Genomic DNA, 17,288 nt, shown 5'->3' on the forward strand with positions numbered 1-17,288 from the left:
ACATTAATCTGTTTACTGGCCGACAAAACCTACAAGTCAGGGCACATTCACATAAATGAAACAGTAAGTCCCACACCCTTGCCACAAAACTTTAAGCAGGTAGGGAATTTTTGATCTCATTTATGATTTTAGGATTATTATTAGAGCTCAGTTTAACCTCATGAGGGTCTATAATTTGAAAATAAATGAGTTTGAACATCAGGCTTCCATCCTGTTTTTTTTCTCTCCTCCTGACAATTATTCCTACAGGAAAGTTGGGGAGCATGAGTGCACAGAATCATTGTCTACTGACAAAACAACAAAAAAAGGCAGTTGAAACTGTTTTCAAGGTTGCCTGATTAACAGTTACCACTAGACGCCAAAGACTGCAGTAGCCCTCTGACCCTCACTATTTATGCCCATAGCAGTCCCAGCCCCTCTTTATCTCAATAGAAAATGGCAAGATTGAAAATAAATTCATTAAAAGAATTGACATTCCATTCTTTAGTGCCTAGGATATCTTGTTCCCTCCCCCACCCCCACCAGCTTTAAAACACTACTTACATTTACCTGCCCTCAGTGCAATAGGAAAACTTCCTGCCCCTTCTTCCTTCCTCTCTTTAGCTCTGGAGTATATAAACACCCATACTTTCTGGGAAAGGGAGTTTGGCAGGCCAAGCCTGGCCAGATCTTGTATTCCGTCCTTGTAACAAGATGATTTTTGCATAATTTCAAGTTATTATCAAAGATGAGTAACTGAACAGTATCTTTGTTCCTAAACAGGAATTTTCTGAACCAACAATTATTCTTTTTGAAAGAGAACACTTCAAAGGAAAAAAAATTGAACTTAATGCAGAAACAGTTAACCTCCGATCCCTAGGATTCAACACACAGATACGTTCTGTTCAGGTGATTGGTGGCATGTAAGTGAGTTACCTACTTGTTTATTCAATAGAAGAATCAATTCTAAAACTTAAATTTGATTGTATTTCTCTCCTACATTACCTTAAACAAATGGACACATAACCCCCTATTTTCTGTAAGGGTTAATAATTATGTACTTTCACAGTATACTTTTTCCGCTGGGAAAAGCCATATGTGAGGCAACTTTCATCTCTTCCTCCAGACTGTTGGTTTGCTTAAGGACTTTGTCTTTAACACCTCTCAGAGTACCTAGGGGAATGCTTTGAAAAGCAGTGCTCGGTAAATTTATTGAGCACTTTTTTAACAAGTAAGAGAGCGAGCCAATTTTTCTTTTCTCTTTGAAAGACCAAGTGCTTTTGGAGTAAGGTCTGGGATTTCCCTTTAGCTAGGAGATGCTATGCATGATTAAAGGTCAACATGGCATCTCAACTTTGAATAACTGTAAAGTTAAGATGCAAAAATGAGTAAGAACTATCAATGTAACGTTTTTAAGAAAGTATTCTTTCAAAACACAGGTTTTGTCTACCTGTATATATTAAATGTTGGAGGGGATTGTAGCTATTTAAAAAACAATCACCGGAGTGCTAGAATTATGGGTGATTTTTTTTCAGCAGGTTTTCTTTTTATGATAAAATGGTTAAGATGATAACATTTTAGAGTTTCAGGATTAAAAGTCGAGAACACCCTTCCTTGATGTAACAGATCAACCAGAGAGGAAGGCTGCTGGGTTGCCTGCGTGCCACTGTGTGCTGGAACCTGTACTTGCTCAGGTGTGGGCACCAGCATCTCTAGGAGACCCGAGTTTCTTTAGCAGTTTTCTGGATTGAGAAAGATTACTCATTTTAGACAAAAATTTATTTTTTACCTAATTATCCCTTATATAGTACTTACCACATGCCACACACAAAGAACTTTACGATTATCATCTATTCAAACAAAAGACTCATTATTACAACTGAATGTTTTACGAAAAGCTCACAGGAAGTACTGGGCTGTCCCGCTAAAAGACTATCATCTCTATTTCACTGCTTTATTGGAGGGAAAAACTTGCCTATTGTCTTCAAGAATGGATCTTTTTTGGCATACTCATGTACCAAGAGTTTGCTGTTTGCCAAGTGCTTTAAGCGTTTTAGAAAATAAGGTAGTTTCCTCCTCCCATGTATGCTTACAGTATAAAGCTCAGTCTAAAAATTGGAAGCATTCTAAAAATAAGTGTAATTGGGCACACAGACAAATGGATATTGTAGCTTACTTGTGGTTACTACTTTTTTTTCCAGATGGGTTACTTATGAATATGGCAATTACAGGGGTCGACAGTTCCTACTATCACCAGCAGAAGTACCTAACTGGTATGAATTCAGTGGCTGTCACCAAATAGGTTCTCTACGGCCTTTTGTTCAGGTATTTTTTTCTTCTTCATGCTTTGAATAGACTCTGAATTTTTTTGGTGAGGAGTAAATATAATTCTACTTTTCAGTTTCTATTTTAAGTTTGAAATTGGCCCCTCCCTTTACGTACCCCAAATTTCTGAATTTGTGGTGTTAAGAGGTTGTGTCTGCTTTCAGAAATGCTACCATGCCTCACATCAAAACATGGTGTGTCCTAAGGCTTGGGATGTCCATAGGTGGTGGGCTCCCTGCCCCAGGCACTTCTTTGAAATTTTGTCAAAATCTTGTTGAGGAAATCTTAAAGCCTCTGTCACTCTTGGGTATAGTAATTATCCCTAATCCAACCTCAACTATTCTGCCCCAACTATTGATGCTTGCTCAGGACTTCTAACAGTACAACTACTTATATATGACTACTGCTGGGGTTTTTGTCTCCTAGAAAAGAATTTATTTCAGACTTCGAAACAAAGCAACAGGGTTATTCATGTCAACCAATGGGAACTTAGAGGATCTGAAGCTTCTGCGAATACAGGTCATGGAGGACGTTGGTGCGGATGATCAGATTTGGATTTATCAAGAAGGATGCATCAAATGCAGGGTGAGCTTTTAGGATTAGACAAAGGTCTGTGATAGCATCTTCAAGTAGATGCTATTTCATGATTCCTGGAGCACTTTCAGAAATAAATTAGGTTTTTCATGAAAATATTTCTTAGCTCTTATAAAACCAGTCTAGGAACTTAAAATGGAAGTTAAATCTAACACTGATCCAAGATAGAGTATTTATATCTATACTTGACTTTTATATAGTCATAGAAAAAGGAAGTAACTGTTACTCTTTCTTAGTCTCCTTGTTATAGAAATAAACTATAAGTGCCAATATTATCAAAACAAATCACTCATGGTTGTTTTGGAGGACCTCACAGACTAGATCACAGAGTGAATAGGAATCACCCTATGTACTACACAGTCCATTTCCTAAGTGTCAATCACACCTTGTAAAATGGAAAACACCCCATTCTCCCTCTCACATCACTCCTGCCATAATACACATTTAAGAGCAGAATGTAGTAAGATTTTATGAGAGAAGCTCATGCTTCTACTGTAGATATTCTTTTTAGCTCCTTGATTTAATGGGCTTGACTGTTTGCTTCTGATTTTTTTTTTTTTAACTTGGTGCTCCATGAGTCACCAGGAGGCATACAGCCTTGTGAAAGGCTTGTTAATTAGGTCTGCTGAGCTTGAGGGAGAATCCTTTCTGTAAACAGAAGTACTGTTTAGACACGCATAGAATAGCATGAGCTGTAATATGAAAGCATAAAATAAAGCCAATTTCTGCCTTTGAACTAAAAAATTCAATAAAACACTACCTTTTATCAATAATTTCCAACAAACGTTTCAATGAAAGTGTCCTAGATTATCATAATCTTTTTATCTCAATATAGAATAGTATACTTTTCATAAGCATTTTCTTTAACAGTGTGTGTTAATGTCATGTGAACATTGTTTATATATAAAGGGTAGATTCACTTCAGGTAAAAACTCATAACATTTTTGACTTAAAACACACATTTGTATTTTTATAGTTGGATAGCACACCTTTCGAGAAAATTTTAGACATTTCTCGTGACAGACAAGAAAAATAAATACATGGAATTTCAGGTTTAAAAATGATAAAATACCCTTTTAGACACTTCAGTGCTATACAGCCTTCAAAATTAGAGATGCAGCCATATTCAAGAAGTGTCAAAAAAGGAGGGTAGATATGTCTGCGGGATATTTAGCCACACACCCAGCCTCAGGTCACAGTCATATCTAGGAGGGGAAAAATATCTTGATTGGCAGATTTAATATTCTAAAGCTTCCCTTACTCATACAGTCTCACAAAAGGCAGATATCTCTTACAATGAACAAGAATTGAGTACTTTCTATATCACTCATTACTTGAACTAAAGGGCATAAATATTTATTGTCTGGTCCAGTTACCTGGGCTAAAAGCTGAAATGCCTCATACAGGGTAAATGAAGCTAGGATTTAAGATAACTTTAAATCAATTTAATCAGGGAACTGATTACAGTGATACCTGAACGTGTATCCATCTCTAAGCTACCTTGTCTTTTGCACTAAGCAGATAGCAGAAGATTGCTGCCTGACGATCGTGGGGAGCCTCGTAACCTCTGGATCTAAGCTAGGCCTGGCCCTTGACCAGAGTGTTGACAGTCAGTTCTGGTGCATGAAGTCAGATGGCAGGATCTATAGCAAATTGAAGCCAAATTTAGTTTTAGATATCAAAGGTAAGGATCATTTTCTTTATTTGCTTTGTTGTGCCTTTCTTTAGTTTACTAAAAATCTATGCTCTTGAAAATGACGAGTGTACTAAGCCACTGTGCTGAATACTTTACAGACATTCTCATGTGATCTTCACAGCAATATTAAGAGATCTGTGTTACCCCTTCCTTCCCATCCCATTTTACAACCCAGAAAACTCAGGCTCAGAGGGGTTAATCAGTTTGGCCATGATCTCACACCCTAAGTGTTGAGGTAGAACCTGGATATGGATGGTCTTCAAACCATTTATTTTAGTATAAACGTTAGTCTAAAAATCATAAATTAAAAGGCTGTGATCTCAGTGTACTGGATGAGTCTGATATATATGTAGGTAACCTTTCATTGAAAAATCTAACAGGAATTAACACAGCCAAGAGGATTTCAACAGAACATTTGTTAATCCAGAGCAAACTGATGGTGTTTGGAAAGAATAAATTTAGGCCAATGGCTTCCAAACTTTATCTGCATCAGAATCACCTAGAGGACTTATTAAAACACAGACTGCTAGGCCCTATCCTCAGTTTCTGATATAGTAAGTGTGGGTGGGGCCTGAGACTCTGCATTTCTGACAAGTTTCCAGGTGTTGCCCTTACTGCTAGGAGAACCATTGATAATTTAAAAATATAAAGCAAAACTGACTTTCTAACATAGACACAGGAGTTCAGTGAACTATTGTTGCTACTGACAAGCAAATGAAGTATGTTTTATTCATGCCGTATACGGTAATTTCGCTTTAAATTATTAATGAAGACTTTCTATTTCATATGAAGAAAGCCAACATGATTATGTTTAGAAATTTAGTAAAATGGTGATAATGTGATCATACTATAACACAACCTCCATTTTTAAAAATTGCTAGACAGTTGGCTTAGTTTTACTTTACTCATAGTTCTCAGCCAAAGCTGTCATTAAAAATTGACATGTAGAAGGCTCTGTTCTAGACACTGGGGGTACCAAACTAGGGGGAAAAAATGAATACTACCTGAGCTTCAGAGGGCTTACCTTCTAGAAGCTCCAGGCATATAGAATTTTTTTTCTCCCATCTGCTACCTGGCTTCTAGTTTTGACCCTGACAAGAGCTTGGGATTCTAGGAGGTTCCTTGTTAGGAGTTGACTTTTAAAGTTCTAAGGTCTCTTCCTAAACAGCATTAAAATTGGTCAAATGGCTCTTGAGTAAGGATATGTGAACCTTCCTGTATGTGAACTCTCATATGATACCTGCAATAGTGACTTAATGGCTTGTTAAACTGAATTTGAATGTCTCTGAATGTGGGAGCATGGTGCCATCTTGTGGATACTAGCGAGTAGTCCACGTATCCCACATACTGTGCAAGGGAAAGCTCTCTCTTTGGTACACTTAATATAGGAGAATGATTTTTATTAGTTATAACTATTAAACCATTTGTTACCTACTGGTATTGCCATAAGATTTATCAGACCAAGTGTCTTTTTCCTGGTGTTTGGGGACCGAGTTGTTTGATAGACATTCATGTATTATTCCAAACCACATGCATTATGACAACCGTGGGAGTTGATTCGTGCTCACTTTAAAAACATCAGAAATGTAGGATGATTTGAAGTCTCCCCAAAGGCAGAAGAATAAATCAGATATTTTTAAAGAACTTTCTAGTCTTCGTGATCTAATTAGAATTATGCTGTAATATAACAAAAAGCACGTTAACATACTATAATCCTCGAAAAAAAGACGACATTGTGACCTTAATATTTTCTGAAATTTCAAGTATAGTGTGTGTCTCAGTGGAGACAATAGGGTTTCCTGGTAGTGGTAACTTTTTCCATTGCAAACTTACACAAAAATGGTCCAAGGCACACTGCCCTTGTACTCTATCCTATAACTAGCTGTATAGAGAATCTAGATTAATCAGTGATGATAAACTAGTCTCTTATAAGAGTAAGACTGTAGGAGATGATTTCCTCCCCCAAATACCAAGATCTATGGAGTAAGTTATCAGATTTTTTAGATATTTTGTAAATGCTTTAAAAGAGAATAATAACATCTGATTCTTGGCCAATATGATTTCAATACCAGTCACACTTACCCTGCATCTAGATGAACAGATTTTTACCTTGATGGAGTCCTTGGTGATATAACCTTGGCGTAGAGGCTTATGTTAGGGGAAAAAAAGGTATCTGAAAGGACGTTTATTTCACACTGGAAAAAAATCAGATGACTCTTTTGTTAATAATTCTCCATTGCAAGAGCAGACCACGAGGCTGTTTTTAACACTAAAGTATCTGAAATATCTAGTAGGCACCCTTGGAAAATAATGGACATTCTAGTGAAAGGGAATGGAGACCATACTAGTTTTATAGTACAATAGAACTCAGCACCTGAAATGCTATGAATTCTTATACACCAAAGCCTGAGCTCCCAGTAGTGGGTGTATTTCTAGGTGTCATTCAAACCTCCCCTTTGACCTCATACAGCCATTTTTCATTGTTCATACAAAACCTGTTCCATCTGACAACCATTTCACTGCTGTCAGGCCTGCCTGTTTTTTCCGCACTGGTATCTTGAATCCACATTCCATCACTGAATGTATTTCACGGTCTCTTTGCACTTTTTCCATTCTCTAGATTCTTCCATTTCCCCCAATTTCAGATATTTTAAGAGTGACTATGGACAAGATTTTAAGACTTGAGTAGGAAAAGGAGCCCCAGGAAATAGGACATCCTGCGTGGAGCTGCTGGTGCCCACACCATGAGATGTGAACATGCTTACCACAGCAGATTGACAGGCGGTGCCTGTCAGGGTCCCCTCCTGCGCTGTTTCTTTGAGGGCGCATGTTTTACACCTTGGTGATTACTTTTGTTATACTGGTGTTGCGATAAACTATGTCTGCTACAGTCCCTTCACTGTGGGCACATTTCCTTTTATTATCCTTTTCCTTTTTTTCAGGGGGTGTACAGTATGATCAAAATCACATTATCCTCAACACTGCTGGCAAAGAGAAGTTAACACAAGTATGGGAAGCCATGGTTCTATAAACCTGAATAACGAATGCAGGAGGAATATTTCCGGAGGTCTTCCAGCTACGTTAAAAAAAAAAAAAAAAAAAAAAAAAAAGACTGCTGACAGAAGAGCCAAGAGGAAAGTAGATGTACTCCTGCAGGAACTCGAAATTCACTCCTGAATCTTACTGCCAGGACCAGGACAACTGCCTCATCTTTTCAAAAGACTGTAATAGTTTTAAGCCATTAGTTTGTCCTTCTTTCATTTCCTGTCTTCATTTCCTTTCAGCAGCTGCTTCAACAGTTTGCCTCATTAGCAGCGTTTGGGTGTTTGTTTTTTTTTAAATATTTTATCAAGACGTTAAGACTCCATACATTTTAAATTCCTTCCAAAGATAGTGACAGGACAGAACGGGTACAAGTTTACTGACTTTGTGCCTACAAACCTACAAATCCCTTACATTTGAAAGGGAAGAATAAAAACTTAGATTTATAAGATAGAAACTGTTTAAGCATCGGGCCTGTAGTTCTGGCCTTTGACCTTCTGTTTTCTGAAATCATTACTTATGCGGATAGCAAAGTGGGGAAAGCCTTATACATTGACATATTTTAAGGAACTGAATAAGTATAAACAAAATACTATTTTCAGTTAATATTAAAAATTAGTCAGTTTACAAGATTTCATGTCTGCATCTGCTTACATTTATTAGCAGAATTTGGATAATTTTAACTCACCCATGGGCTGCCCTAGAATGTCACAAATGAGTATTATTTAATGATTTTCTTACAGATGCTACTGGAATAGTATTACCATGACCTAATTTATTAGCCCATCTTCACTCAGCCACAACTAGTTGTAAAGCAACGCTATATAGTGCTCTGCTAAACTCAGATCTTTAGCCTAATTTCCTGCCCTCCTATCCTGCTGCCTTGGCATGAGGCCTGCATGGGGCTACCTTACCTGAACTGTTTCACAGCCATGCCCCTGGGACAGCCTCAGGTCATTGCAGCCCCTGTGGTCACTCCTGGTAGCAGAAACTGGAGGTGTGGAAATCTCAAGAGGGATGACCAGCAATTCTCCCCCAAAAGCAAAGGAAAGGAGGCTTTAAGCGATATTTGGTCAAATCTTAGAACTCTGAAAACCCTAAAATGCAGCCAGCATTTCGATGAAAGTTGAAAATGTTTAACTGCTGACAATACACTGCCCAGATGGTGCTGTTCAAACTGCGCATACTTGTTTTGAACAAAACTGCTAATCATTCCTTGAAAACACTCTTCCTCTTGTCCTCATCTCATTGTCCTCGTCACTGAATGCAGGTGCTCTTGTCACAGGAAGAACAAATCGTGTTTCCTTTTCATCTGTTCCAGTGTTTCCAGTTCTAAAATGTTGAGCCTTGCCGGAGTCTGTGCTGAGCGTGGTCGTCAGTGTACCATCTTCCGTTTCAAAGTAATGTTTATACATGTCCAACAGTAGCCAACATGTCTGTTTCATTCTCATATGTGTAACTCTGATTTTAGGACTTTGTACATCTCATTACAGAATGGTGGGGGAAGACATTATACAGTAGCCTGTGTTGAATTTATCTCTTGAATAAACTTGTTTCTGGTTAACTGTATTGATGAAATCTGATAGTCCTTTCAGTAGCCTTCATAACATTTCAAAGAGAGTCAGCTGGCAGATTAGAAACAAATGTCTGACTGATTAAGACAAGGCAAGTTTCAGTAGTGCTGGAATAATGGCAGAGAAAGGTTAGCTGACTACCCTCTTTCCAGACTCAGTGGTGAAAGTGTGCACTGCACCTTTCTGAGCAGACATGAGGGTGAGGTCCTACCATAAGAGTGTTGCCCCTCACCACACCCCGGGAGCCCTCAAGGGAAAAGAGCTGAGGCTGTTCAGCTGGAAGTCAGAAGTGGCTATATTCACAACTTTATAAAAATTCTTCTGAGATAAATTTATAGTGGTGAGACCAGTTTAGAGAAAAGACCTCATCCAATACATTACCAAATGAGTGCCTAACAGTAATAAACCAAGTAAAGAGTTACTAAAATAGATCTACATCAAATGCTAAATTCGAGTATCTTGGGTGCAGTAATGAGCACAAGTAAAACAGGAAAGAAACACTCACCTTAAACGAGTGAAGGGCACAGACTAGAAATTCAAAAGCTGCAATAGGCTACTGGTGAGATACCTAACTACAGGCATTTAAGGTCAGAAACTAGAGAACTTTGGGCCCCAATGGAATGGTGCTAATTCCCATGGAAAAGTCCTGAGAAGCACATTTCACTTGTTGAAGGAGGCCTAGCCCTTATGCAAAATGTAAGCATTTTAAAAAGTTAGAAACTTTAATATCACCTTTCAATTTCTAAGAGAGTAAACCACCAAATCACTGAACATATTTTTATACATGACCCTAAGAGATTCAGAACTTTGAGGACTCTTATGACCACATTAGAGCAGGAGGAAAAATCAAAGGAAATCTTAGCCAGTTAGAAAAAAAGTGCTCAGTGATGAATCTAAGAAGGAACTAACTATAAGTGAGCTCTTCATGCTGCCACCCATCCATATGCCCAAAAGTCTTATTAGTATCTCACAAACACTAAGATAAGTTTGAGCTACTAGGACAGAAGGTGCCATAACAATTTGCAAATCTGGTGTGAAAAAACTGCTTGAAAAAACAATATGCAATTTTTACTGACTTTATAGACAAGTCCAAGTATGGCTATTTTCATATCATGTCTTACTTGTCTATCCCTTGTGCCTGGCACAGAGGATGGACCTCTCAGCAACAGGAACGCAGGGATATTTCAGGGACAGGTTACGCCAGAAAGCACTCTGGGCAGGGCAGGGTGATGTGCAGAGGGTGGCAGTGTGGCTATAACTCAATGTCTGTGCTCAGTTCAGAAGACAGGAAATTATTGGCAAGAGGTGTTTGTTTGTTTTTTAAATTTAAATCGTGGAACTTATAGTCTAATCTGGAAAGGGATGGTTAGGAAAAAGTTTGGGCCCACAGGCACTCACCAAATAAGAGAACCAATAATCACCAAACTGAGTATTTATTTAAATGACATTAATTACAGTCTTTCCTCGTGCGTGTCCTCTTTCTACCTTCAGAAAGGCTTCTGGAACTTTAGAAAAGGGAAAGGTTTTTTCAATAACTGGCTGAATCTGTAAAACAGAAGAAGAGATTGACTGGTGGGTAAGAAAGCCTGCATCTACCAAGGCAGACAATGTCTGTAACTCGCTTCCTCTGATGGACCCTATGTCCTTTGGGTCTGCCTTGTGCATCCAAGTTAGGAGCTCACTGCCAGGCCATGGCTGCTGTGAATGCTGCCCTCACTTCTGTCTGCTCGTCCTCTCAGTAAGGTAGCCCAACTCTGCCACTGCTCAATTTAACTTCTGTTCTATGCTGGTCACGTCACTTGGCTACTCAGAACGCTTCATTAGCTTCCAAGCCCAGCATTCAAAGGCCACCACCATCCCAATCCCAGCCGTCAGGTGGACCCCACACTTCACCAAAATGATCTGCTTGTCACTGCCTGAACATGGTATGTTTATGCCTCTCCTCTGTGAATTCTACCACCCTTCCTGCCCAGGTCTCACATTGCCCTTCCTGACCTCCCGGTCTGCAGTGTGTTCTCTCTCTGAACTGCTACAGGACCCACGCAGCCCTCTTCACATACTGCTCGTTACAGCTGCGTATATGTCTCAGGCATCCTGCTGTGTATGGTAAATATCAAATGGGTGTCCCAAGGTTCTTGCTGTATATGTCCCTGTGGTCCCTGCACAGGCACTGTACAGAATGAGGACAGATTTTTTTTTGTTTTAATTTGTTAAATATTTGGCGTATCTACTCAACCAGAGCTTAGAGTACCTGTGATATAGGCCACCTCTTTGGTATCCCTCACGACACCCAACACAATGCTAGGCATGTAGCAGGAGCTTAATAAATATCCCTTATAATCTATGACAAAGGGAATAAAAATATATAATGGAGTAAAGGCAGTCTCTTTAATAAATGGTGTTGGGAAAATTGGACAAATACATGAAAAAAAAAAATAGACCACTTCCTTATACCATATACAAGAATAAACTCAAAATGGATTAAAGATTTAAATGTAAGCACTAAAACCATAAAACTCCTAGAATAAAACAGAGTAAACTATTTGGCATCGCTTTTAACAACATTTTTTTCGATATATCTCCTCGGACAAGGGGAACAAAAGAAAAAAATAAACCAATGGGACTACATCAAACTAAAAAGATTTGCACAGCTAAGGAAACTATCAACAAAACAAAAAGACGACCTATTGAATGGGAGAAGATATTTACCAATGATATAGCCAATAAGAGGTTAATATCAAAAAATATATAAGAAACTCAAACAACACCAAAAACAAACAAACAATCCAATTAAAAAATGGGCAGAGGACCTGACTAGACATTTCTCCAAAGAGGAAATACAGATGGCCAACACACATAGGAAAAGATGCTCAATAACATTTATCATCAAGGAAATGTAAATTAAAACCACAATGAGTTATCACCTCATACCTGTCAGAGTGGCTACTGTTAACAAATCAACAAACAAGTGTTGGTATGGATGTGGAGAAAAGGGAACCCTCATGCACTGTTGGTGGGATTGCAAATTTGTGCAGCCACCATGGAAAACCGTATGGAGGTTTTTCAAAAAATTAAAAATAGAACTACCATATGACTTAGCAATTCTACTTCTGGGTTTTATCCAAAGAAATCCAAAAGACTAATTTAAAAAGATATATGCACCCCTATGTTCATTGCAGCATTATTTACAATAGCCAAGAGATGGCTATTCATTCATCGATGATGAATGAATAAAGATGTGGTACATATATACAATGGAACATTACTCGTCCATAAAAAAAGAATGAAGTCCTGCCATTTGAGACAACATAGATGGACCTAGAGGGTATTAAGCAAAATGAAAAAAGTCAGATAAATACAAATACCATATGATTTCACTTATATGTGGAATCTAAAAAACTAAATAAATGAATGAACAAAATGGAAACAGACTAATAGATAACAGAGAATGACTGACAGTCACCGGGTGGGAGGGGGTTGGAAGGCTGGATGAAAAAGGAAGGGATTAAGAAGTACAAATTGGCAGTTATAAAAATAGTTACAGGGATGTAAAGTACAGCATAAGGAATATAGTCAATAATAATGTAGTAACTTATGGTATCAGATAGGTACTAGACCTATTGGAGTGATTTCATAAGTTACATAAATGTACATTTGAAACTAATATAATGTTGTAGGTCAATTGTAATTGAAAAGATATATATTTTAAAGAAAATACAAAAAACAAAAGACACAGTTAATAAAAAAAAAGTTTTTAAATGTCGCTTAGATGAAAACCAGTGAGACAATTGGGAAGATTTGTCTTATGTGGGTAATCCAGGCTTTGGGAGAACTTGTATCAGGCTGGAACTGCCCTGGGAGACTGCTAAACAGCAGGGCAGCTGGTTAGAATTTACAGGAAAGCCACCTCACTCAGCTCATAAATGCTGGAACGCTGCTGGTTCTTTTTACCCTACTATTCATTAGTACTGCCAGCAATCTCCTTCTCAAACTAGGTCCCAGTTAATACCTTCTCTCCCCATGCTGAACTCTTTCTTTTCAAATTTTCAAGCAAAACCAATAATTATCCACTGGGTATTTTAGTGGGCTGCCTCCCATAGTTCCACAGTCAGGGATAAGCTGTCAGAAGGCATAAACCAACACATGTTTTACGACACTTTTACAAGAGAAAGACGTGTTCTTGTGGTTTTCAGATACATCCAATGCACCTTTTTCTTGTGTGAATTTCACAGCTCGGCCCAGAAGAGCATCTCAGACTCTAAAAATTCCTTCTCCAAAAAGCCGAACGCTCATAATAAAAGTAACAGCTAGCACGTATTGTCCTCACGGTGACAGGTGCTCTTCTATATATTTTACCTCATTTAATCCTCATATAATTACCTTATGACGTAGGCACTACTATTGCTCCCATTTTACAGATGAAGAAATTAAGGCAGACTTAAGTAAATTGTCCAACGTCATGCCACTGACAAGTGATAAGGCAGGATTCGATCTGGTACCAGAGTAGGTGCTCTCACCACTATACACTGAACCTTGCATATATCATTGGCTGCTTTCTATGTCTACTCCTGAAATCTGAAGGGAAGGGAAAGGTAGCCAAGGATTATGATTTATCACAGCCTGCATCTTGGCCGGCCTGCCTTACACTAAGGCACCATGCCAGCTGAGGATCCAGTCTCCAAGCCCTGCGTCCAGGCCACCGAGATGGCAGATGTTAGTACATATGCCACCACTCCCATCTGCACCTATGGAGGGCACAACTGATTAGTAACCATGGTTCTTCCTAGCAAACTGAGTGTGACCTTAAAATCTTTTCCAACACTGCAGGTACTATGCACAGATTTGAGCTGTCTTGTTAAACGAAATCTATTTGCCTTCTCTGCTAAAAGAATCGAATGTATTAAAGCTGCGTCCTGTATGTCCTGCATGAAACCTCCTAAACCCACTACGATCTTTAGAGCTCCTGGGACACTGTTTTCTGGATACTGATTACCTGAAAAGGAATCACCTGAATGCATGCTTAAAATGCAGAGCCCTTGGCCTCCTGTTAGAACAGCTAAATCAGAATTTTCGGGGTGGGGACAATGCATAAGCTGAGTTTTCCATACACCAGTGTGGGAATCACTGCAGCCTTTTGCCCAATTCTTCGGGTCCCTGAGAATCATCTACATATTTATTCTTCCCACAAAAGCTGTGTGCCTTCTAAGTGCGAGGCACTGATCCAGAGCAGGTACACAAAACAGGCACCTGAGAGATAAATCAAGAAAAAAAAGAGGCAATAACATCAACTATCGTTGAGGACTGGACACCAGTAACAAAACCAACACAGCAGCAGTGTTACCAGAGGTCACAAAGGAACCATGACTCCACCTGCTCAACTGCACATGAACTGCCTCGGCTCATCTAGCTATGTTCACTTTGGATCTCTGACTGGAGAGGCAGATCCGGAACTGATGACACAGGCAGCCCGCAGTGACTGCACGCTTTAATCTAGCTGGTCAGGCCTATTGTGGCGAATAACCCCAGAAGGCTGACTGTGGCATAAAGAGTCATTCAGCTCTTCCCATAAGTGACAATGAAAAAAAAGGCTTTCGATTAACAAGCAGGCAAATGCCACTGTGGGCTGAATATGTGACAGCAAATAGAGATTAACTGGACAATGAGGCAGTGTCTGCGTACAGCCTCACATCAGACCTACAATGCCTGTTTGTTATGGACGAAGGGATCAGAGTAAAAACCCAGAGAGGGGAAAGAAAGGTGACTCAGAGTGAGGAGGGAACATTTATGTGATGACACTGCTATAGTCCACCCAGCACAGGGAGCCCTGTTATAAAGCGGGTGGGCTCAACAGACTTCCCGCTACTCACGGGGCTCACAGCTGACTGGGAGATGCCCATGGCAGCAGCACTCATTCCAGTCCTGGATCCAAATTTGGGGTCTCCTGCTCGTACCTCATCTTCCTTAAACAAAGGCTATAGAAAGCCAGGGCCCAGGGTTTGGCACTTGGTGCCTAACATCCCTTCTATGAGAACATAGGGACAATGGGAACCTCAACCACAGGCTGAGGTCTGAGAATATCGATGATTATCAGCTGATGGGCAAACCTTCTTACTCTGAGGCAGAAACCCTCTCTGCCCCTGGAGAGGAAGAGGAAAGAAAAACCCTCTCACTGCAACAGCACGAGAGAGCCGGTGGAGCAAGGGCATCATCCACACAGGCATGGCAGTAAGCCGAGAGCTTTCCTCTCAATTCCCATTTCCCCAGTGAGAATCATACATGAGTAGAGTTTTTAAGGGATCTAAATATCTGAGTGAGCCTGTTTGATAAGAGCAGAAAAGCGAACTGCAAGTGGTTAAGTGCTAAATGCAAGGTCAGAGCTATCAGCAGAGGAGCCAAAATCAGAGTCCCGGACTTCCAATTTCATTCCTGCATGGCATGAGTGCAGTGTGGGGAGGGAAGCTCAAGTCACAGTCTGCCCTCCTCTTCCCCAAACCTTTGGCCTCAGTGTCCAATGGGAATAGAAACCACAGGTCTCAGAAAGTGGGATGTGTGAGAAGAGAAAGATGAATGACAGACACCAAGGAAGACCTAAGGTCTCCTGGCATGAGTCCAAGTCCACACACCTGTGGACTGAAACTAGGGACCCACACTGAGGCAGCAGGACCACAGTTCTAGCACTACTTCCTGAACAGGTATGCCCCTGATCTCTGTGATAGGGTCAATATTTCCAGTGTCGGGGTAAAGGAGAAGAAGGGAACTTAAACTAAGATATAAAGTAGACAAAAGGGAAAGATGAGCTTTGCTTGGATTTGCTATTTCTGAAACTTCCTGCACCAGATGGAAAACTCAAAGCTAGAAGATAGGTGGTGAGATGGCGGGGAGGGATGGGGGTACTCTACAAGGGAGTCAACACGCCCATTTTGGAAAGCACCCTGGACTTGTCCCTCTGTCCCCCTGAAAAAAGGTACTCCTTCCTGACAGAAGGTATAAGGAAAAATTTGGCCTACATTTCTCCATAGAAACAATTTCAGTAACATAAGAAAAACTTCAGTAGCATCAAGGCTGTGAGATCCATGAAGTACCTGCCATATCTGGCAAGATAACCCATTTCTAGCGGTCCGAAAAATTCAATCCCTAGTCATAACATTCTTTTTATGGAGAAAAAAAAAATCCAGCTGCAAATAAGGAGTTTAAAGTTTTGGAATGTAATTCATTGCTTAAACTAGAGCCTGGCTATCACAAAGGGGGTCTAGAAACTAGTACTTTTTTCTCTAAAGCCTCACTTTCCAATATGGTAACCTTTAACCATATGTGGCTATTTTAATTTAAATAAAAAGTAAATAAAATATGCAAAGAAACAAACTCAAAGGAATGAAAAGGTACAAAGAAAAATCTCCCTCTCATAATTGATCCCCAGCCATCTAGTTCCCCTCCTGAGGGACAATCCATATTTCAAATTTCTTTCAAAGCTTTTAAGGTAGCCAGAATAATGTTCCCCAAAGATGTCCACACACTAATCCCCAAAACCTGCGAGGAGGATAACTGACATGGCAAAAGGGGCTTTGCAGATGGGATTAAGTTCGGGATCTTGAGATGGGGTGATTATCTGAGTGCACCCAATGTAATCACAAGAGCCATTATGGGGGGAGATAGGGGAGTTAGTCAGAAAGAGAGACATAATGATGGAAGCAGAGGTCATATTGATGTGAGGCCTGGCCACAGGCCAAGGAGTACAGGCAGCCTCTAGAAGCTGGAGAAGGCAAGGAACAGATTGCCCCCTACAGCCTATCTCCAGGGCAACACAGTCCTGCTGACCTGTTTGGGACTTCTGACCTCCAGATCTGTAAGATAGTAAGTTTGTGTTGTTTTAAGCTAAAACATTTATGGTGATTAGTCACAGCAATAATAGGAAACTAATACATGCATATATAGGTAAGTATATATAAATATTTTCCCTCAAAGCACAGTCATTCTTATCAGTGGCTGACTATGGTCCAAAGACTCTGCCTTACCACATCCTCTCAGTCATAAAAGATACTGAGAGATTCAAGAAGAGAATTTTGTAGCTAGAATTCAAA

General features: G+C 39.7%; 2 protein-coding genes across 4 annotated transcripts in view; one reads left to right on the top strand and one right to left on the bottom strand.

The window, feature by feature from the left end:
* CRYBG1 (crystallin beta-gamma domain containing 1) overlaps nucleotides 1-9,205 on the top strand; it is a 172,130-nt gene extending 162,925 nt beyond the window's left edge. Inside the window, exons 18-22 of the mRNA XM_016155740.2 lie at nucleotides 763-902; nucleotides 2,181-2,304; nucleotides 2,731-2,889; nucleotides 4,420-4,582; nucleotides 7,537-9,205. Coding sequence (XP_016011226.2) covers nucleotides 763-902; nucleotides 2,181-2,304; nucleotides 2,731-2,889; nucleotides 4,420-4,582; nucleotides 7,537-7,625 — 675 coding nt within the window. The 3' untranslated portion in view covers nucleotides 7,626-9,205. The remainder of the gene's footprint in view (nucleotides 1-762; nucleotides 903-2,180; nucleotides 2,305-2,730; nucleotides 2,890-4,419; nucleotides 4,583-7,536) is intronic.
* Nucleotides 9,206-10,624: 1,419 nt separating this feature from the next.
* The window catches only part of RTN4IP1 (reticulon 4 interacting protein 1), a 45,535-nt gene continuing 38,871 nt past the window's right edge, over nucleotides 10,625-17,288 (bottom strand). For all 3 annotated transcript variants that reach the window (XM_016155743.2, XM_016155742.2, XM_036220490.1), the window contains exon 9: nucleotides 10,625-10,755. In XM_016155743.2, coding sequence (XP_016011229.1) covers nucleotides 10,648-10,755 — 108 coding nt within the window. In that variant the 3' untranslated portion in view covers nucleotides 10,625-10,647. The remainder of the gene's footprint in view (nucleotides 10,756-17,288) is intronic.

Source organism: Rousettus aegyptiacus, unplaced genomic scaffold (genome assembly GCF_014176215.1).
Source record: "Rousettus aegyptiacus isolate mRouAeg1 unplaced genomic scaffold, mRouAeg1.p scaffold_m13_p_1, whole genome shotgun sequence".
Classification (NCBI taxonomy): domain Eukaryota; kingdom Metazoa; phylum Chordata; class Mammalia; order Chiroptera; family Pteropodidae; genus Rousettus; species Rousettus aegyptiacus.